The sequence below is a fragment of the Ambystoma mexicanum genome, chromosome 1q, assembly GCF_040938575.1.
Source record: "Ambystoma mexicanum isolate Mex_15411 chromosome 1q, UKY_AmexF1_1, whole genome shotgun sequence".
NCBI classification, from domain to species: domain Eukaryota; kingdom Metazoa; phylum Chordata; class Amphibia; order Caudata; family Ambystomatidae; genus Ambystoma; species Ambystoma mexicanum.
This window is the reverse complement of record NC_090922.1, coordinates 37,841,047-37,864,196: the sequence shown is the minus strand read 5'-3', so window position 1 is coordinate 37,864,196 and position 23,150 is coordinate 37,841,047. Positions and strand designations below refer to the sequence as shown.

Sequence of the window (23,150 nt, the reverse complement as noted above, 5' to 3'; positions counted from 1 at the left end):
AATATTGCATAGAGTCTGCAATTAATACAGCATTAACTGGGATATTGTTCTGAAGTAACACATAAAGAGTGCTACAGAGAGAGTGACTGCAATTGCTAAAAAACAAGAGCTTTTTGGTAGCATTATATACTTAGTTGAGAAACGGCCTTCATATACAGGGGGGTGCTGTTGAGCAGCCTGCATGAAGGCTGCTTTCTGATTGTGCTCCGTGTCTTTGTGCTACACCTGCACATTAAACAGCTGCTGGATCCTTGTCTGCTGCCTGAGGTGACCTGTCAGAAGGACAACCAGTGCACACCCTGTCGGAGTGCTGCTGGGAGCCACACAGTGAATCCCAGGCAGGCGCTGTGTTGGAGGTGGTCCCGCAGTGTCTGCAAAGTGTGATCCTACTTTGCGCCAAACGCTGCCCCAGCGATTGCTGGAAACCACCAAGCCCCATCAGGGACTCAGGGTGCCATGGAAGGGAGAGAACGGAGCCCTAGGCTCGGTGGTGCTTGGCAGAGGCAGCTCGCAGCATGGACATCCATGTCCCAGGTGCCATTTTGAATCGGCCTGCTGGGCCAGAAATGCAAGTGACAGGTCTCTCCTACTGTTAGGAACCACGCATCTGCAGTGAGTGCCAGACTGTAGAATGGAGCCGAGTCGAAAGCAGCGGCTATCTGCTGTGACGCTTTATTAACTCCTGCTGCTCAGAGCATGCTTTATGAACCACGCTGCATGCTTTCCAGAGGAACCCCAATCTGCAATGACGAAGGGCAGCTGTGGCAGCAATAAATAAGGCAATATGGATGCCCCTAAAGCCAAAACACAGCATACCACTGGCATGGATGATGCAGACCAGCATCCAGAACAGAGCATGCCAAGTGTGCAACCCCTTTCAGACAGCACACAGGCTGGCTTTGCCTTGGTGAATACCAAGCTCAACAACATTACAGCTAATATTAATATGCTGCATGCCAAACTGGATTAAGAAGCAGCGAGAATCACAGAGGCCGAGGGTAGAATCAGCCTTACGGAGGACGATTTGGCCATAGTCAAGTTAGGGATCACCAAAATATCCAACGATTTTAAAGTACACGATGGGGAAATGCAACGACTTGGAATCCTGATTGTGCCATAACAACATACGTATAATTGCTGTTCCGGGAAAGGCTGCAACATGGCCAGATGAAAGACTTTGTTGAAAAGCTGTTTCTGGAGCTCTTGGGGCGCCCAATCTGAAACCTGGATCTCCCACGAGACCGATAGTGGCCTGAATATTCAACTATTGAGACCATGACAGAATGCAAACACAGTGCTAGGACAGAAAGAAAGGCGAGCTGAGGTAATAATCCAGCAGTGTCTACATTTACCCTAAATTTTCAGCCGCTGTTCAAGCAGAGTCGAAGACATTTGCTGGAATTTAGAAACTTCTGCATAATAGATTGGTCGCATATGCCATGCTTTTCACTGCGAAATATAGATTCCAGCACGTCAAGACTTTTTTCTTTACCATTCCGGAAATTGCTTGGCAGTCTATTTGAGCTCTACTCATTACAAATATTAGGGAACTATGCTTAGAAGATGTCCGCATCCATGCCCTGGGAGAATTAACTGAGATCTGTGGAGAGGATATCTGATATAACAATATGAAGGTAGAATATACAGGGCCTGGGTAATCCAATTAAGGCCATAAAGATCCTTGCGCATGTAATTCCATGGATCTTGTCACTTCTCCCCTGAGAGGAGACCTTCCCTGTGAGGCTAGGGCGGTGAGCCTGCTATGCAACATTCCCATAGGGGTGGCGGAAATCAGGACCTCACAGGGAGAGACTCCCCTCATAGGGACAAGGACTCCTGTTCTGTGATGGAATTTCCTAACCCTCTTACGATTGAGACCATAAAGTCTGTTGGGAGACAATCTGAAAGCACTACTGTGTTATTTCAATACTCCTTCCTTCCTGTAAGAATTGATACCACCAAGATAGGGAAGACTAAAATAGACCTACAGTCTGATCTGAAGTCATCTTCCAAGAGTACTGTGATGAAGAAGATCGTTGGAGTTATGCAAACAACTACTTTGCCAAGTACAGAAGGTACAGGGAAGAGGTGGCCCAGAGGAGACTATGACACATTGCTGGGGATGACCCAGCTGTACAGCATAACAATAGAGAAAGGACTCCTTGAGAGGCAAAGCAGGTATTAAGCTTGTCAGACCCCGGGAAGTTCCAACTTGGATGCAAGAAGCTACGCTGGAGAAGCAAACCTCCAGTCGGGAGGACGCTGACAGCAGGTTGCAGGAGTCCTTTGCAGGCCGACGAAGAGTGGGCCTGACTTGAAGCTGGGAACCGACAGACGGTGGCGTGACCTCGAGGAGGTTAACTGAGCGGTTGATTAACTGTGCTGACACTGCTTGGCTGGAGACCCTGCAGAGCCAAAGCATGGCAGCGGCGAGCGGAAGGAGAATCGAGGGTGTTCAGCGGGAACGCAGCAACCCAACATCCCAGGAATAACTGGTGACTTGCCCCCACCAAAAAGAGCTGCTGCTACAGCTTTACCTCATATCTAGCATATACTAGAGATTACCTGGAAGAGCAGGCATGTCCTAAATCCACAGCATTTGTCTCAGAAATGTTTGAGTGCTCATGTGAGGACTTGTGTATGCAACATCTAACCCACCGTCATCAATGGTAGCATTAAAATGTTACAAATACCAATTTACATAATGCATCAGTTGAACACTGTTAAACAGTTTTCTAAGAATTATGTAACTTAGTTACAGTATCAAGTGGACATGAATATGCTCTTTAATAGATGTTATTTTCAAAGTAAGCTCAGATGTTAGTGAAAGTAATCACTCATTTTCTTACAAACCTTTTACAGTACTGTGGCAGACCAACAAAACATATGATTCTAGGAACTGTGACTAATCCCTAGATGTGTCACTTTTCCTCGAGGGAGAACCCCTCCCCATAAGACCAGAGAGGTGAGGCTGCTACACAATAGTCCCCCTGGTGGTGGTACACAGCAGGAGGAACTCATGGGGAGAGACTCCTCCTCTGGGAACAGGGACAGACCTCTAGGGCGAACGCGTTATAACTCCCTCCCAAATACAGGAAGAAGACAGCCTCAATCTCAATGTCACCGTTTCTTTGGAAAAAACAAATAGGGAGCTTTAACAGAGAACGCCTGGAGCTCACTCATCTGTCTAAATGAAGTGATTACATCTAGGGAAATCACCTTAAGGATGAACAACCTTAAACAACAAGAATGTAGGTGCTCAAACTGAGCGCCCATAAGAAAAGTGAACACTAATTTTAAATCCCACGGTAGAACAATAAACTAGTGTCGGGGAAACTGACTGACAATACCTGTAAAAATTGCGTAACCATGGAGATTGTGAAGAATAAACCCTGCCACAGGGTCCTTCAAAACCTGAAATAATGGTAAGATTCCCCTTCACTGTACCTATCTGCAGGCTCATCCAGGCCGAAGACAGCAGAAAATCCAACACAGAGGGTGTGGGACAAGTAAAGGGATCCAGATCCTTTTCCAGGCACCAAGCATACATTTTGCACCACCTTCTGGCATAAATGGATTTGGTGGCTGGCTTCACAGCTGAGGAGCACATCCAAGACAACATCCGACAAATCCCGCTGCTTGTATCTAAGCAGCCAGGCATGAAAATTCAGGCTGTTGAGTTTCGGTTGGAGCACCCGCCCCTCCATCTGGGAGAGCATATCCACTCTCCACGGAAGGCACCAGGGAGGGCAGATGGAGATGTTTGAAATACAGAATTGCCATGTCCTCCAGGCTCAGTCTGGAGCGCACAAAATAAAAATGGACCCAAACAGGCACAGCTTCCTGAGAACTAGAAACAACACAGGGATGGGTGGGAACGCATAGGGGAGGGTGAAAGTCCACTTGAACATCAATATATCCCCGGAGCTCCCTGTCGAGGAAATTCCATGGAGCAGAACAATTTGTACTTTTTGCTCACATTGAAAACAGAGGTCCACCTAAGGATTCCCCCACTGGGAAAACATCTCCTCCAGAACTTCCTGACAGAGCTCTCACTCATGGAAGGCCTCATGGCATACGCAACAATGACGTTCTCCATACCAGCGAAATGAGCTTCCTTTAGAGATACATCATTCTCTAGAGCGCATAAACAGTCTTGTTGCTTCTCTGCACAGAGGCAAGGGCCTTAGACCACCTTGCTTGTTGTGGTAGCGCATGGCCACCATGTAGTCCGTCAGTATCAGCAGTCTTGCCCCGCACAGGAGGAAGAAAAGTGATTAGGTCAGTGGACTTCATACTTTTGGGGCCTGAAGCATGGCCAGTGCTGGGGGCATGAGGCTCTTAAAAAAGGGAGTACAGTGACTGCTTTCAATAGACAATATAAGCAGATATGGCATCTGAGGAGCACTATTTTTACTCAAGTGGGTTGGGGTGGTGAGCTCGGCATAATAACGTTTGAATACCATTGGATTAGGACCAGCCTGACTGATCTCAAATCCAGCAGAATGATGTGTTCTTTGGATTCTGACGGAGACCACAGGACACTCACTCTAAGGTCCTGCAGGTGAGCACACTTACTCTTCAAAGACGAATCTGTGACCACTTTCCGTTGAGTGCAGGGTTGCCGAATCAATGTTCCTTTTAGCAGATTTTCTCTCTGGAACCACTATGCTAGGTCCCAGGAAACTTTTTCAGAGACTCGCAGGAGGTCTGATGGGCACCCCTGAAACTGGGAGCATGGATAACTGAGAAGCTAATGGAATGACTTCATGCGCAGCCGGGCCTTCGAACTAAAAGGACATGAATCATCTCAGTGATGTTCGATCATCAGACAGGAAGGCCCTGCCCAGGCAGGGGTCCTGGACCGCACTGATATGTGGGAGGGCCTCCAATGGCGCAACCTGTTACTTCCTGAAGTTCAGAGAAGCCCAAGCTGTGCAACAGGCTGAATGTATGGATCAGATGCGCCAACGTCTGGGGAACAAGCTCAGAATAGCCAGACATCCAGGTACGGAAAGATGTGAATGTCTGCCTTCTTCAGGTGAGCTACCACTAATGGTTGAAGGTGGAAGTGAACGACAAATAGCAGGGCTCTGCACTGGTAGTTGCAATGGCCCACTATGAATCTCAGGAACGTCCTGTGTCTTAGGTGGATTGCCACATGGATCCAGGCATCCTGGCGTCCAAGCGATACCAGCCAGTCCTGCAGGTCGAGGGATTGGAGGTTTTGGACCAGCTGAACCATCTTGAACTTGTCCTTACATGGGAACAGGTTCATAGAGCCCCAGTTCCAGAATTGTACGGAAGCCTCTGCCCTCCTTCGGAACCAGAACATAGACAGAGTATCAGCCCTTGCCTCATTCGGATCAGTGTACCTGCTTGCTGGACTATTTGTCAGAAGCTGGCAAAGCTCAGAAAACAGAAGAGAGTCGGAGGGAAACAGTGGCTGGATGGGGATGTTCTAAAGGGCATTGAGCAAAAGGGAGGCAAAATCCCTTGTGAACGACTTGTGTGGCCCAGGGGTCAGACATGTTGAGGCACCATTCGTTGTCAAACAGAAATTCTCCCTCTGACAGGGGTTGCATGGTGGAAGGCTGTTTCACAGGGACTTCACACACGTGGCCGTTGAGTGCACAGGAGACGTCTTTGAGTCTTTGAGCACCTCTACCCCTGCGCCGGGGTGGGCAGTGCTTTGTGAAACCTGAAAAGCATATGCATGGAAATATACTGGTGCCTTATGCAAGACTTAGCCCTTTGGTTATGTATTCTCCAGAAAGTTACCAAGTGGGACTATCTATCTGTGAAAAAGGACTCTCTCTCTCTCTCTCTCTCTCTCTCTCTCTCTCTCTCTCTCTCTCTCTCTCTCTCTCTCTTTCTCTCTCTCTTTTTCTCTCTCTTTTTCTCTCTCTCTCTCTCCTAGCGCAAGCAGTTCTCCTCACAGGCATCGCTCGGCCCCATCTTTGTACAATTCTGCCTGACTGTTTGTGATGCCTTTAGAGCAAACACCATTTCCATTTGTATCCCTCTGGGAAAAATCAATCTAGGTGAATCTTAACCTAGGTCCCACAATACAATTTTGTAGAAGAATAGTTTCCTTCTAGGCTCTAGTACCACTTGATTATTGACTTTCGCTCCCTCGTATACCCTGCCCTGATGTTCTATCCTTCCTCTTCCTTCCTTCTACTCTTCCCCCCTCTCTTTTGTCTCGCCCTCAAATGTTCTCCCTCTACCCCATTCCCTTTTGCTCTCTAGCACTACTCGCCCATCTCTGCACTCACTGTTACTATACTCAGTTCTCCATAATAATCGTACTGTCCCCTCTCCACACTACCACTACTTTCTCCACTCCACACTTTAAGTACTCTATATTCCACCAACACCTTCACTCAGTCACCCTCTTTTCACTCACACTCACTTTCCTTCATCCCCTACTCTACTGGTCTCACTTGCACTCCGTGCAAGCGCTGACAAATTATGAGATGTTGTCACCTCTCCCCAGAGGGCCGCCCTTCTTTGTGAGGTTAGGGAGGTGAGGCAGCTAACCGATATTCCCACTAGGGGTGCAGATATGCGGGAGGAGCACAAAGGGAGAGACTCCTTTTCTGGGAATAAGGACTCCCGTTACATACAGGAACTCCCAAACCCTCATTTCCTCAAACCACCAAGGACAATGGTCAACCCCTCTAATTTGCCAGAAAGTACCAGCATCATGTATTGTGATGTCCTTACCTGTACACCGGTAGAGTGTAGTCAAATTCAGACTGTGAGCAGACAGGGTCACTCTTCAAAACCTCAACAAACTACTGAGAAGAGCAAGCACTGAGGAGGCATGAATATCCCTCCAGCCTTTGACCAAAGTACTGAGAAGAAGCCCTGCGGAAGCTTAAAGATCACTCCATGGTAACAAACAGACCTTGACAGTTTGATGAGGAGGAGCCAGATATCAGTTATAAAAACTGACAAAGGACTTGAAGCAGAGAGAGTCCAGCAAGGAAGCTGGAAACCCTGGGAAGTTCAAACATGGCAAGAACAGAAGTCACAGCAGCAGGGCTGTGAGAAGCAGTTGGCAGAGTAGGCCCAGGAAGGTGGAAAAGCTGACCAGAGAAGCAGCTAGAGGGAGAGTGGCAGTGGCACGACCTCAGCGAGGTGGAGCTGGTGGTCCTACAACAACGTCAAGACTGACAACTCTCAGGCCCCGCGGAAGCAGGGCAGAGTGGCCAAGAGCAAGGAAAGGTAACAACCACTACCAATACCCCAGAAGTACTGGGCAGACCAGGTAGGGGATTGGGTGTGGCAGGTTCCATCGGGCGTAATCTCCCTCGTCCCAGTACTCAGAAGAAAGAGTGCATCGTTGAGGAGTGCATCAGGAGTAATCTCCCTCATCCCAGTAGTAACCCCAATACTACTGTCATCCAAAACTGGATACAGAGCATCAGGAGCGATCTCCCTTGTCCAAGTGGTTTAAACAAGGCTACTAGGTGGGAATTTGCAAATACCAAGTGGGTAGAAAGGAAACTCCTTGTCTACTGGAAAAAAGTTTGGGAGGAGCTACGCAAGCTCATGCAAACTGTATAAAGAAAAGAACTGTGTTTGTTTTGCATCAAGAGGATGGAGTCATCCTCCTGATAGATCTTGGTTTGGTAGGAACTGTCTCAAGAGAAGGTTATTTTGCTTTTGCACCAGGAGGAGGGAGTCATCTTCCAGATCATCTTTAGTGTAGTGTTTGCTCATGGTTATGGTGATAGGGACAGAGTAGAAGTTTGGGACAGAGGACTGACCTTTGAGTTATCCATACACACCCCAAGAGTTAGTTATTAGGCAGGGTTATCCTGACATAGTAGGGTCAGTTAGGTGTTCTTTGAATATCATTAATACATTTTCTTAAAATGCCACCCCTGTGTCCAAATCCTGCTTCTGACAAACTCTCACAATGTGCACTCCCACCTAAGTACTACTTTCTCCCATCAACCAATACCTCACCTTGCACACTCCTTCAGCAATCTTCTTACACACTCCCCTGCACCGTCATCCTTCTGCTTGGTCTCTTGGTGGTCCTCCCCCTCCCTTGACCGCACCCAAACAACACACACCTGCCTGTTTCCTGTGTCTTTTCTTATCCATCCCTCCATTGGCTCACTGCCTCGGATGTTCTCTAGGGCAACCACTACCTTTCTTCTTCCCAGAGGTAAGATTACAAGTAAGCAAAGATAGCCCCACCCCTTTTCCATACACCGGTATGCTACCAATTAGTAATGGTGGCCAGCTCTAAACACAGCAATATCTCAGTTCATGTTGCGCGCAGCACTTTGGTTGCCGACTGGACACGTGGACCAAGCCGCGGTCTACTGAAGATAACCTAAATGTCCCTGTTTCGGTTGAGTAGATTGCTAACCTTACTGCTTTGCTGTGCAGGCCACTCTGCTTCCCGTTTGAAAGTAAGCTGAACTTCTGGGTCCCGTAGATCGATGAGATTGCTCCTTTGCCGCTGTTGTCTCTCTTCGGGTTGAGTTGCTCGCTCTCTTTAGTCGCCAGGCCTTCTGGTGGGATGTAGTCCTATGGGACAAACAGGCAAGGGTCTGGCCAGCATTGTGCAATACTATTATGGGGCAAGAAAAGGTGGTATTCATTTCAGTCATGCAGGCACATGTAGAAGGGACAGGGACTTTGGCCCTCCTAACTCTCACGCCCCGTCTCTCGGCGAACTGAATCTGCGGAAAACCCTGGTATGCCTCCGACACCAGGATGAGAGGGGTACACATGCTCTCTTGACAGGGACAGATCCCTGACCCTGTCACATCAGATAAAGTTATACATCTATCTTCTGTTTTGGTACTGCTTGATTTTAAATTGGATACATCTTTGGGAAACCTGTCTAGAAAAATAAATTTCGAAAGTGCATGAGTGTTTGATATGCATAGGACTCCTTAATTGTATTATTTTACCGACCCTCTTGCCCTTTTAATTGGTTGTGTTTCTGGCACTGTGTGCTCAGTAAAAAACTGAGGCTGGTTGAAAGGCCTGAGATTCTTTCTTTGTTCTGGTCCCAATGACTTAAAGATATTGCAATTATGACCGTTTTCTCTTTGCACCAAATGTTGCTGTGAAAAATGTGCTGTCTAGAATACGTGTGAGACCCTCTAAGTGTGAATATATGTTGTAAACCCCTTTGCGAGTAAAGCCCTCTTAAAGCTAAATAACCTTCCTTGAAGGTGGAGATTTTTTTTCTTTAATTATGGTTTGATGACACTTGATTATGAGCTCTGCATTCCACTTTTGTTGGCATACTGAAGACGTGATTGCGATCCTACATTACCTTGCCAATCGTGTTTTCTTTTCCAGCCAACTGAACAAATTGGAACATCTGGAAGAGCTGAACTTGAGCTGCAACCAGCTTAAAGCCATCCCCACTACTGTGGCAAACTGCAAGAGGCTACAGGCACTTATCGCACACTCCAACCACATTAATGTCTTCCCGGAGATCTTCAGCCTTCCTCAAATCCAGGTACTAAATACCATGTTCTTCTGTCTTAATTAGACAGCTTTCCCTGTATGAGGTTTTTTATATCCCAACCGCCTGGACAATGGACTGGGTACTCTTTAACCCAGAACAATCTATTCACACTAGTAGATACTAACCAATAGCTCAATAGAATCTTACTATGTTGTTAATTTATAACTTGTCAACTGGGTTTGATGCCCTTTTTTTTAATAAAATGTATTATTTTATTTTCTTAACAAAACAGGAAACAATTAACATCTAATACCTTTTAGTTCTTGGTCCCCTCCCACCTTTAATAGCAGCCCAATATATACAGCATTATCAAGGAACCATAAGAGTAAACAGTACTGATCTATGTTCCTAATCAATAATACTCCTTCCAACCAGATTGCCCTTATAGCCCCAAAATAACTCGTACATTTCCTTTGCGTTTATATTACCAATAAGATCTCCATCCATGAAAATGTCCCTGCACACCCATTTCCATCATCCCTAGACTAATGCTTGCCATCCACAAAGCTATCCATCGCCATCATAAATTCATCCAAAATCGAAGAAAAAAAACAAAAGGGAAACCACTGCGAGATGTCTCACACCTCACCTCAGAGCACTGAAAAAAAGAAAACTGGAACAAGAATGGAGGAAAAAAAATACACTCAGCAAAAAAAGAATGTGCATTCCAAAACCAGATACCGAAGTACAAAACAAAGATCCTCAAAGCAAAAAAAAATATACTGCACTGAACGTATCACCAATTAGACTAACACCCAGAAAGAGATGTTCAGTATCATCCACAAGCTAAGAAACCCAACATCCTGCAACAACACACCCACCCCCTCTTTAAAATGGTTCGACGACCTGGCAAACCACTTCCAAAAACAAAATCACAAGCGTCCAGCAAGTCATCAAGAGCCACCCAAAGACATCAACCACACCACTAACCAACCGACACCAAAACGGACCACAAGACTAACCTACCGCCCACCAATCTCAACCGAAAAATTCACAAGCCTAGTGAAAAAAAGCAACAGAGCAGGCTCACTGATAGACACTTGCCCACTAGATATGTACAAGACTATCCCTATCCAAAAAACACCTGCAGAATACTTCCGCAGCGTATGTAACCCCCCACTGACAACAGAAAACATACCACAAAGCTTCAAATCGGTTTACATCAAACCACTCCTGAAAAACCCCTTAGGAAACACAGGCAACCTAACCAACTACCTATTAATCCTGGAGGCACTCCCCAAGCTGTGGTGGGTCCCTGATCCTGGTTGGCAGATCTGGTTTAGACCCACCAGGTACTGCGACGAAGATCAGCCTGGGTGCACTCTCAAGCTGTGGTGGGTCCCTGACCTTGGTTGGCAGACCTGGTTTCCTCCTACCAGGCACTGAAACGAGGAACAACCTAGATGCACTGCCCAAGCTGTGGTGGGCCCCAGACCCTGGTTGGCAGGCATTGGTTCCTCTCATCAGGTATTGCGACAAGAAAGAGTGGTATGGAGGTTCTCCCTGTTTGTTGGAGTTCCAGACCCCTGTGAGTAGACCTATTTCACTTTCCTGCCAGGTACTTCTGGGCTTTATTGTTTCATTCTTTTCTTTGAGGTTCCTAGATCCTATCTTCCATACGCCCCGGACCTCTCAAGCTCTTCCCAACAGCCCAATTACCTCCGGGTTGCGTATTGCATTTCTGCCACCAAGGGAGTCCTCCAGCTGCCTTGATAGTTCTCCCAGGGCTTCCTCTTCCTCCTGGTACTTCCCTCCCGGCAGCAGTTAGGGAAAAGCAACCAGAGGTCTTCCTCTGTCCTCGTACTTGCTGCAGAACTGCTCCCACTGTTCTGGTCTAGTCTCCGGTCTCCATCTCTCCGCTCCAGCTTCCCCTGTGGTGGTTCCGCAGCAGGTATGTTTGGTTACTCCTAGGGGCTGCCCTGGCAGTTCAACTCTGGGCTCCACTTCCTTCCTTCTTGGTTCTGCTACCCTGTGTGGCCATCTGCCCCTCTCTCCCGTCTACCGACTGCAGACAGTCCCGGGTCCCTTCAGCCTTCTCTCTATGCTCAGCCCGACAGCTAGCTGGCCTTTCGTTCCTCCAGGGAGGATCTCTTCTTCTTAGCAGTCCATCTTCTCTTTGTATTCCTTTGCAGTCCTGATTGGGTCCTTTTAGTCTGGACCGCTCCTTTTGGTTCAGCAGAGCAATTAGCCCTAGTCTGCACCTCTTCCTTGTCTCAGTGGTTGTTGGTGGTGTAATCTGCAACTCCTCGTGCTTCTTCGTCGTCTTAGTTTCCCTTACTTTGGAGGTCTTCCAGAACTAACTGGGATAGGAGGCTAGTCTGGAAAAGAGTGAGGGCGAAGGAGAGGTGCGTGCGTGTGTGTGTGATGGGGATACCGTGTTCTCCCAAAGTCGCCACTGGTCCCATAGGGGGTTTGTCATCCCATGAGAATCACCTGCTGAGTACCAGCCCCAGAGGGATTATCGGGTAGTGGCCTCACCTCCCTGGCCCCATGGGAAGAGACACCCACCATGGAAGCAGTGACGATACCCTGAGGTTCGTCACATACCCTTCCTTTTACATCAAGGCTTCCCCATCTAAAGTTGAACACATTGTTTCCTGGGGTTTCTCGCGGGGTGTTACATTCAGCGTTGTCACCTCACTTCCTGGTACCTCTGTTTTCATTTTGATTCTAAATATTTGAGCCACCCACTTATTGAATTGGGGTACTGTGCTACCTATGATTAATTGGGTCCGCAAATTGGGAATCACTGCCATCTTGATCCATAGTTTCTTCCCCAGGATGTTGATGGGGATTCAGTCTGGGGATATCCCACCACATGACCATGGACACATCTGACTCTTTCTTTCCTCTTTTCCATCCTCCCTTGGGGAAGCATCTCCGATCTTATGGCACATTCCCTACTCCCACTGTCTAATTGGGCCCAGATTTTCTTTCCTTAAAGTGTGGTGGGTACACTGTGTAGTTTTATTCCCACTAAACAAAAATATGTTGGGGTCTTACTACCTTTTATTTTTCCTCCTCTTGGACTCTCTGGATTTCCTTTCCACTGTGTTATCTTACTGGGCTGGGCACAGATGATATTAGGGAGGGACCCTTTGCTCACTGTGCTTAGAGAGGCACAGCTCCACCTCACTGATGAGGCCCAACAAGGCTGAAACACGTGTATGGTGTTGCTGTTGGTACTCTTGTTCAGAAGAGAATTGACAATGTGGGCGGGACAAAGCCTGATATGCAAATGGGTATTTCCCTTCTGTGAAAGGTACAGTGAGCTAAAGTGTGGCTGCGGACTCTCGAGTGGGTACCTTCCCAAAGAACAAGTCATTTAGCCGTGTTCGTTTTCGGAGAGGGGCGCCTATGGACTATTTTTTCATTGAATTGAATTGATATTTTATTTCTTTCGCGCTCGTACACAAGTGTTTCAGAGCGCGACAAGGCAAGGGAGGGGAACAGGGGACAACAAAACAACGATTTTACTAGGCCCAGTGACATTGCGAACGCGCAAGTGAATGGGAGAGGGGGAGGGGGAGAAGAAAACTGCATGGAAGGGGGGAGAAGTGGAAAGTGCAGAGCAAAGGAGAAACAGATAAATAATAATAAATAAAAATAAATAAAGGCAACAAACTGTGGTAGTGCAGCCAGCAAGTGGCAAGTGCTGGGTTTAAGGCAGCAGACAGGGTAGGTCTGACAAGTGCAGGAAGAAAAAGGGGGGTACTGTATGGGTACAGATACAGACCCCAGTGCAAGGGGTGGCCCAGAGGCAGTGCGGGAGGGTGGCACGGTGAGCAGGTACCTGGGCCCGGAGGACAGAGGTTGGCCAGGTGCACAGTGCCAAGAGAGAAAAGATCAGCAGGGGATAGGGGGAGCAAAGGCAGAAGCAAAGAGGGAAGGTCTTGAGCTGCTTCCGGAACCAGAGACGGTTCTACTCAATTTTGGAGTGGCAGGGAGGCTGTTCCGGGGGGTGGGGGGGCAGCCGAAGACAGAGATCTACCCCCAGCTCGTTTCTTTGAAAAACGACTGACCCTGAGGGAGTTAGAGGTGGAGGAGCGAAGAGCTCAAGAGGGGAGGTATTTGCAGAGGGATAGCTGAAGGTATTTTATTACCTAGGCCCCAGAAAGCCTTGTGAACAATGCAGAGGGTTTTGAATTTAATCCTTGCATCCACTGGGAGCCAATGGAGAGATTTCAGAGCTTGAGAGTTACGATCCCAGGGCTTCAGGCCAAGGACAAGTCTTACAGTCCTGTTCTGGATCAGTTGCAGATGGCGGAGAATAGAGGCAGGTAGATTTAGAAAGAGGCTGTTACAATAGTCCAACATAGAGAGAACCAGAGCTTGGGAGACAGTGAGCTTCTGGGGGAAGAGAGGAAAGGCAGAGTACCTCTGAGGAGGTGCAGTAGGAAGTTTGACTTTTTAGAGACATCAGAGATGTGGGCAGAGAAGGAAAGTGTGGAGTCAAAAATGACCCTAAGGCTCTTAGCCTTGCAGGCGCAGGTAGGAGGGGGGCCAAGGGAGGCTGGCCAGAGAGTGAGGGGAAAGGATTGTGAAGGTGTGCTGATGGGGAGGATCTCCGTCTTGCTGGCATTCAGACAAAGATCATTGGCGGCACAACAATCTTGAATGGCAGACAGGCAATCAGAGATGAGAGATGGAGAGGATGTGGCCAAGGGCAGCCTGAAAATGAGTTGAGTGTTGTCAGCGTAGTACTGGAGATTTGAGCACAAAATGGCAATACAGTGGGCGAGAGCTGGCAGGTATTGGTTGAAAAGCCAGGGTGAGAGATTCGACCCCTGGGGAACACCACAGCTAGAGAGGGAGATAGATGAAAGGGAGGACCCAAGTTGGACCCATTGTTTAAGGGATTTAAGGTTTAGTCACCCTAAGTTTCATAGTCATCCAGACGTGAACCCCTTGCTCACTGTGCTTAGAGAGGCACCGCTCCACCTCACTGATGAGGCCTTACAAAACAGGGCTGAAACACGTGTATGGGGTGACTGTTGGTACTCTTGTTCAGAAGAGAATTACCATAGCATTTTGGTGCTGGACTGCCAATGTGGGCGGGACAAAGACTGATATGCAAATGGATATTTGCCTTCTGTGAAAGGTACAGTGAGCTAAAGTGTGGCTGTGGACTCTCGAGTGGGTACCTTCCCAAAGAACAGGTAATTTAGCCGTGTTCGTTCTTGCAGAGGGGCGCCTATGGACTATTTTTTTATTTTTTTATTTTTTGTTTGTGAGGGATAGTTTGATAATCAATTTCTTAACTTCCTCTCCTGACTGTGTTCTTCAAATGAGGAGAAGATGGGGAAATACATTTTATTCAAGGGGCAATCCCTTGCCTTGTGACCAAACTCCTCACAAGAGAAACATTTCTTATCTAGAGTATGAGATGGGGTTATAGAGGATGGCATCTCGTTTTCTTCATGTCCTACTTTGACGGCGTTGATATCTGGTTCACTATCCCTGGAATTTGTAGGTGTTTCTAATTCCTGGAAATTGTGGGGAGGTTTTAACAGGGAGGATGCTTCTCCCCTCTCTTCCTGTCCTACTAGGAAGCTATGTCTGTGTGAAGTTTTATCAGGATAGATTTTGGGGGTCTCCTTTCTATTGATTGCGAGGGAGAGAGCAGATGCTTTTTCCTGCATTTCTGGGAATGGCTCTTGGATGTATGGGGTGGCCACAGAGTATGTCTGTTTTTCCAGTTTGTTAGGAAGAACTTGAAACTCTGACATGTTATCTTTTTCCTCCTCCTCTCCTCCAGATGTTATGGGGCCCTTGTCTCGGCAGGGAGTTGGGGAATACTATGCCTTTGGGAATCTCAGGGCATGAAATGATTTCCTCCCAGTCCTCTAGTGTTATCATTCGTGCCGGAGAGGGTATTGGGACTTTCTGTTCTAACATTTCAAAGTTTTCTATTCCCAAAGGAAAGGATTTTTCTAAAGATGTTCTGGAAATGGGAAGGTTGGCAATTTTCCATGTGGACTCGCTCTGGGCTCGATCATAACCAAGTTTAAGGTCTTATTTCTGGCTCCCCTTCTGAGTGATAGAACATTTTTTCTTGGGTCCTACTCTCCCAGGTTGATTCCCCAAGTAATCTTCCTCCTCCCTTCTATGGGACTGGCTGAACGAGAGCTCACATAGGGTCTCATATACAAATGTCCCATCGAGTGCCCCCTTTCAATCTTAACGGAATTCGAGGAGAAGTTCAAAAGTGCAGACATCACTTCCTCATTACAGGACAGGATGGGCAGTCATTTTAGCTCTCTCTTTGGTCAGTTTCCCCATGAGGCATAACATAAATAATCATTCTGGAGGGGACGTTTACTCCTAAATCTAAAGAGATAATCTTGCCTCGAGCGGGGACCAGATAATCTTTGTGACAACAAAGATCATAACTGTTTCCCTCTACTGATTTGCTCACTGGAAGAATGGCGTCCGAGGTTAATGGATGGAAGTGACCCCCGTTCTAAGGCTTAAATTACTGTGCGTCTCTTGGCTTCGAAGCCGACCCTGATTTTTTGGTCCTGTCCCAATGGAGTGAAATAAAATTATATTTTATTTATATTGCACTCGTACACAAGTGTTTTAGAGCGCGACCAGGCAAAGGGAGGGGAACAAGGGAGAAACAAAAAAAAACAGCGTTCTTTCTAGGCCCACTGACATTAAGAAAGCGCAAGTGCGTGGAAAAGGGGGAAAGTGCGGAACAGAGGAGGGAACCGAATAAATAAAATAAATAAATAAAGGCGACAAACCGTGGCAGTACAACCAGCAAGTGGCGGGTGATAGATTAGTCAGTAGAGTATATCTGATAAGTGCAGAAGAGAGATGGCAGGGGGACTGTATGGGTACAGATAGAGAACCCAGTGCAAGGGGTGGCCCAGAGGCAGTGCAGGAGGGTGGCAGGGTGAGCAGGTACCTGGGCCCGAATGTCAGAGGGTGGCCAGGTCATGATGCCAAGAGAGAAAACAGATCAGCAGGGCAGAAGGGGGGCAAAGGCAGAGGCAAAGAGGAAGGTGTTGAGGTACTTTCGGAACCGGAGATGGTTCTCCTCAAGTTTCAAGGTGGCCAGGAGGCTGTTCCAAAGGGAGGCCCCAGTCGAAGACAGAGATCTACCACCAGTTTGTTTCTTAGCAAAACGACTAACCCTAGGGGAGTTAGAAGTAGAGGAGCGGAAGGCTCGAGAGGGGAGGTATTTACAGAGGGATAGTTGAAGGTATTTTGGACCCAGGCCCCAGAAAGCCTTGTGGACAATGCAGAGGGTTTTAAATTTAATCCTTGCATCAACTGGGAGCCAATGAAGGGATTTCAGAGCTGGAGAGATATGATCCCAGGGCTTGAGGCCAAAGACAAGTCTCACAGTCCTGTTCTGGATTGGTTGTAAAGGGCGGAGCGTGGAGGCAGGTAGATTTAGAAAAGGCTGTTACAGTAATCCAGCCTAGAGAGAACCAGAGCTTGGGAGACAATGCGCTTTTGAGGGAAGGAGAGGAAAGGCAGAGTACCTCTAAGGTAAGGAGGTGCAATAAAAAGTTTGACTTTTTGGAGATGCCAGAGATGTGTGCAGAGATGGAAAGTGTGGAGCCAAAGATAACCCTGAGATTCTAAGTCTCGCAGGTTGGGGTAGTGGGGTTGATTGGTCTTGGTTTTTTGGGTTGATGACATGCTGGTGGAAAAGATGATGTTGGTCAACCTTTTTCTGGATATATCACTCATGGGACTAGAGATCACGTGATCAAGATTCTTATTCGAATGTGTTCCCTGGTTTTTAACAACCAGGCCCAATCCCACTCCTGACGCTATCTGTAAGGGTAAAGAAGTAAGACTCTGACATGGAGGGGTTATGATTGCCATAACATTTTATTTAAAGATGAAAAAGAAAAGAAAACCCTATCCCACCCTAACTCTAAGAGACTGAAACAACTTGTGTCAGACTGTCCAAAGCAAAAGTCCCAATGTCCAATTTCAGAATCCTAACTCTGTCCCTCATATCTAAGTTTAAACTAAGGTAAAAGTTTGATCTTTCCAGCCCAAAGCGAGTGGTGCCCTTCCCCTTCCCCTGGACAAAAGAACATTCTGGAATCTTCAGACCTTGAATAATTGGGGAATATCTCCCTTCCCCAGCCTTGTTCAGGCTCCTCGTAAAGTTCAACAACTGTTGGGGGGGGGGGATCCCGTCCCCTGGTTGGCCATTCTCAGGCTTCTTTTCTGTCTCCGGGTCCCAGATCTTGATTGATAGACCTGGTTACTTTTCACGAGGCACAATTGCACACAGAAAAGCAGCTTGGATGTGTTGCCAAACTGGAGTGGGTCCTTGACCCTGGTTGGCATACTTGGTTTCCTCTCACCAGACACTGTAACAAAAAACAACCTGGATGCACTCCCCAAGCTGTGGTGGGTCTCTGACCCTGGTTGGCAGACCTGGTTTCCTCCCACCAGGTTCTGTGATGAAGAACAGCCGGGGTGCACTACCAAGCTGTGGTGGGTCCCTGGCCCTAGTTGGCAGACCTGGTTTCCACCTACCAGGTACTGTGCCGAGGAAGAGTGGTATGGAGGCTCTCCCTGTTCTTTGGCCTTCCAGAATCTGTGAGTAGACCTGGGTTACCCTGAGCTTTGTCTCTCTTTTCTTTTGGGTTCCTAGACCATATCTTCCGTACGCCCCGGACCTCTAAGCCTCTTTCCAACAGCCCAATTACCTCTGGATTTTGTGAGGAGTCTCTCTGCCACCAACGGAGTCTTCCATCTTTCCTGATAGGTCTCCCAGGGCTTCCTCTTCCTCCTGGAGCTTCGCACCATGCAGCGGCTCTGCAGCAGTTAAGAAAAAGGAACCAGAGGACTCCCTCTGTCCTCGTACTTAGTGCAGAACTGCTTCTGCCATTCTGGTCAGGTCTCCCGTCTCCTTCTCTCTGCTCCAACTTCCCCTGTGGTGGTTCCACAGCATGGAAGTTTGGTTTCTCCCACGGACTGCCATGGCAGCTCTGCTCTGGGCTCCACTTCCTCTCTTCTTGGTTCTGCTTCCCCTGCAGCGACTTTGCAGCTGGGAGATGTGGTTGTCTGCCCCTCTCTCACGTCTACTGACTGCAGACAGTCCCGGGTCCCTTCAGCCTTCTCTTTATGCTCAGCCCAATGACTAGTTGCCCCTTCGTTCCTCCGGGGAGGATCTCTTCTTCTTAGTAGTCCGTAGTCTCTTTTTATTCCTTTCCATTCCTGATTGGGTCCTTTTAGGCTGGACCACTCCTTTTGGTTCCGCACAGCAATTAGCACTACTCCACACCTCTTCCTCATCTCAGTAGTTGTTGGTCTTGTAATCTGCAACTCCTCCTGCTACTTCCTCATCTTAGTTTCCCTTACTTCAAAGGTCTTCCAGAAGGACCTGGGATAGGAGGGTAGTCTGAAAGAGAGTGAGGGTGAAGCAGAGATGTGTGTGTGTGTGATGGGGATACTGAGTTCTCCCAAAGTCGTCCCTGGTCCCATGGGGGTTTCCTTCCCCATGCGATCCACCTGCTGAGTACCACACCAAGGGGGACTATCGGGTAGCACCTTCACCTCCCTGGCCTCATGGAAGCAGTGACGATACCCTTGGCTTCGTCACACCGGACAAAACTGAAATCGTGATCACGCCCAACAACTCATCAAACCAACTTCACATTCGATTGCCTATGAAAATGGAAAATCGACCAGAACCCTCCAAAGTAGTTAAAAACCTTAGGATACTATTGAACAACAACTTAACACTAGAACCACAAGTCATTGCACTAGTAATGAAGTGCTTCTTCCACCTACACACAATCAAACGGATATTACCTTTCCTTACCTTCAAAAACAGAACTCTTGTCATGTCAAGAATAGGCCAAGCACACAGCATACATCTCGGAATGCCGGACCACCTCACCAAAAAAAATAAAACTACAGCGAATCTAGAAGGCAGCAGCAAGACTACTGCTCATACTCACCAAGAGAGAACACATCACACCAACACTAAGAACCCTGCTGCCTGTCAAAAAAGAATGTTCTTCAGGACACTCTGCATAACCCACAGAGCAATCCATGGCCAAGGAGCGGAATTCATATTGGAACAAATTTCCATTTACAAAACAAATCGAACACTGGGATCCAGCAACAACATTTGCCTCAAACCAAAACAAAATTCAAAGTTTAAATTTGGTGGATCAGCATTCTCCTGCATCTCAGCAAAACTCTGGAACTCGCTCCCAAAAGAAATTCGAACAACTGGAGAACATCTAACATTCTATAATCTACTAAAAACAGGGCTGTATAACTCACTGAGCTAAATAGAAAACACAGTCAGAGAAAAACAGCAATTACAACACAAGTTACACACCTAAAACAATCTAAACCTAATGAACCAAAACCTGGATAGCCACGTAAATCACTTTAACACAGGCCACCATGGAAGAATCTGAGCCCTGCCAAACAAAACACACACATATACCTCTACAGGATCAGAAACCTGAACCGCCACAAAATGCACACAATCTGCAATCTCCTCTAAACCAAACAAGCTACAGAAAACCGAACAGCAAACACACAAACCACCCCTCCCACTCACACACACAAAACCCAACCAAACCATTACCTACCAAAAAACAAACCCAGCCCACATTGACTAAAGCTACCAACAGCACATCAAAGCTCCCTTGCGCTCACCCTCTAGATCTCACTAACTAATCCTTGTGAACACTCTTTTCTTTTCAGAACCGCTCGAGCTTCTGGAGACCACGGAAATGGCAACGATGTGCGGTAGAAGTCACAATACCACAGCATAACATTAGCCTCAGACTTTTCCATGCTTCCACGAACATCACCCCTTTCTTTTGGATATCTATCTCAATTTCCATAAATCTAGTCCACACCTCCATTCAGTAATTCTGGGTAATTCTACTGCTCCTCATCTTCTCACCATGTATCTCTTCACAGTCACCATAGCCATGGCAATAAACAACTTTTCATATGTTACATATTTTGTTACCCCACGTCCCCAAAATCACTAGCTTGGGCTAAGGGTCCAAGGGTCCAGGTGCCCACCAAGTGTCCTTAAATTCTCATTGAAGACACCTGATTAATAAATCTGCAGGTGTGTGGACGACAAAATCATATGCAACTATGCACCTAGTGTTGTTTTATCATTTGGGCAGTTGGGATATCTTCTTCCCGTGGCATGTCATTTTTGGGGGAGATAGAATATCTTGTACAGCATAGATTAGATCAACCGGAGTCTAGCACTGATGACAATCTTCCTAGATGCAATCAGTGCATCCATCCATTCATCCTTACATACGTCCCTTGTCCATTTCTCTATAAGCCTCCCCTAGAGTATTAGTCATATTATTTCCAATAACTTTATAAAGTGTAGAAATTAGCTTTTTGGTATTCACCAAGGAAGGCCACACGTTTTTCCTGGGTGGGGTCGGGGTTACCTAAAATCTCATGATTCCTCAATGTGTTTATACAGGGCATGTCTAAATGTAGGTATTGTTAGAATGTTTTCCAATCCAAACTACTTTTGTAGGTTTGTAAAGGATCAGAGCTGTTTTTCCTTAACAATATCCCATAAACCAAGGATTCCCTGATCCAGCCATACCCTACTATCAGGAACCTTGTAAGGCTCTGTTAGAGAAGTATTGTACCATGTGGGAGTCATAAGGGAAACCTTCCTACTACATCCCATTCCACTCAAGTCCATTATCGCATATCTAATCAAATCCCCTGCGGAGAGCTGGGGGAGATGTGTGCATTGAGAACCTGTGCTGGTGTGTATATACCCATTAGATACCTTTCCAGGTAGGCCTATCTACCTTTTGCACGCACCCAGTCAGAGGCCTCTGCCATTAGTTTAACCCCGTAATATAATTGCAAGCCTGGGAGACTTAAACCCCCTCCTCACATCAATCTACATAATGTTTCAAAGGCTATTCTGGGAAGTTAGAACCCCATAACAGTTTTCAGGTACCGTTATCAAGGATATTAAATTGTTTTTATTATTTTATTTTATTTTTATCATTTTATACAGAGTGGGTTGCAGAACATAAAGAAATTGGGGGAAAGACGAGCATCTTAAAAAGTACATCCATACCCATTAATGTGTATGACATTAACAACCTGAACATGTGCTTCGAATTTTTTTATTGCAAATACTGCTGTTTGGTTCTTCCTACGTGACCACGGAGGGGTCAGAAATGTGAGGCGGACGACTTTGTGAAGGTTTTTCAAAAGATGCCATTTTATTAACTCAAAAGATTGGATAAACACCTCACTATCCCTACCCTGATGAGGATTTCCCTGCCTAAAATAAACTAAAGGAAACACTCTAACAAAATGTTTCTGTCCCTCACACGTATGCATACAATAATTTAGCAAGGTCATTTATGGCAGTTCGAAAGTAACACATATAACAGTTAAGTTCACAACATGATAACTGTCACTCCTTATAATCTGGGTGAATTCCCCTTCCCCAGATTCAAGCAGGATTCTGTTCAACAGTTCCAAAAGAACAAGGAAATCCTGTCTTGTAACAACGTCCCAACACAGTTTTTATGATTCCAACTTGATTACAAAAGTTCCAACACTTCAGAATTGTTCAACAAAGGGTCTTTCTCTTCCACTTGTAATAGTAAGAACTCAAACAACCATCTTCGCCTAAACCAAGAACACTTCCTTAGTTAATCAGCATCAACATAAATTGTCTTTGTCAGGTTTGCTCTATCTATAACAACATATTTGTTTAGAAACAATTGTATACTTCTGCAGCAGTTTATCTAACACTTTCTTCAGCAATTAACGTTAGTCAGGATGATTGATTAACACCAATTCATAGCACTTCATCAACTTCCACCTAGTTTACTTCCATGCCAGGCCTACTGCTTCAATTACACCTGGTTTACTCCCATACCAGGCCTACTACTTCAGAGTTCTCTGTTTTGGTATACTTCCCTGCCCAAGAAGCATAAAGTGTTATTACAACCTCTGACCTGGTATACTCCCCTGCCAGGTCAGCAAATTACAAACAACATGTGTCTCTGTGGTTTAGATAAGCTTACAACAACCTCGCAATGTCTCTTGATTTACACCCGGTTTTAAGCAATTCCCTAGAGAAGACAAGATTCTTTATTACACTTATGTGACTTCCAAAACCTCTGCAAGTTATGCTCCTCTCCTTCTGAATAACCTTCACCAGAGGCCACTTTGGTTTCCCCACTTCTTCATCAACCAAACACTGACAATGATATGGTCTTATTCTGATTCTTCCTTGGCTTTGGCAATATGGGTTTATACCAGCTTCTGTTATGCACTTCTTCAAACATGGCCAATAAGCTTTACAAACTCTTGGACTTTCATTTGCCCCCTTCTCACTTGGGCAATGTTTGTTGGTTTTAAATTAATTGCCTTGCTTTATCTTTCTTTTGGTTTGGGTATTGGTAGTAATAGTAGTTTGCATTGTGTTCTGAAATGATTGTCCTATCTTGTTGCTGGGTTTTAAATAAACTTGCATGCTTAAAAATAGTCAGTTGATTTTACACAATGTTTTCTATGCTTTCTGCCAGTTCAGTATTCAGAATTGCCTTCCTTTGTGTTTTTCTCTCTACGCAATCAATTGTTTTCTGATGTTAAAGTACCTGCTCTGAGCACA

The 23,150-nt window shown here is 46.4% G+C and overlaps 1 protein-coding gene across 2 annotated transcripts in view; it reads left to right on the top strand.

The window, feature by feature from the left end:
* PHLPP2 (PH domain and leucine rich repeat protein phosphatase 2) overlaps positions 1 to 23,150 on the top strand; it is a 1,504,106-nt gene that overhangs the window by 1,085,836 nt on the left and 395,120 nt on the right. For both annotated transcript variants that reach the window (XM_069635467.1, XM_069635468.1), the window contains exon 14: positions 9,340 to 9,502. In XM_069635467.1, coding sequence (XP_069491568.1) covers positions 9,340 to 9,502 — 163 coding nt within the window. The remainder of the gene's footprint in view (positions 1 to 9,339; positions 9,503 to 23,150) is intronic.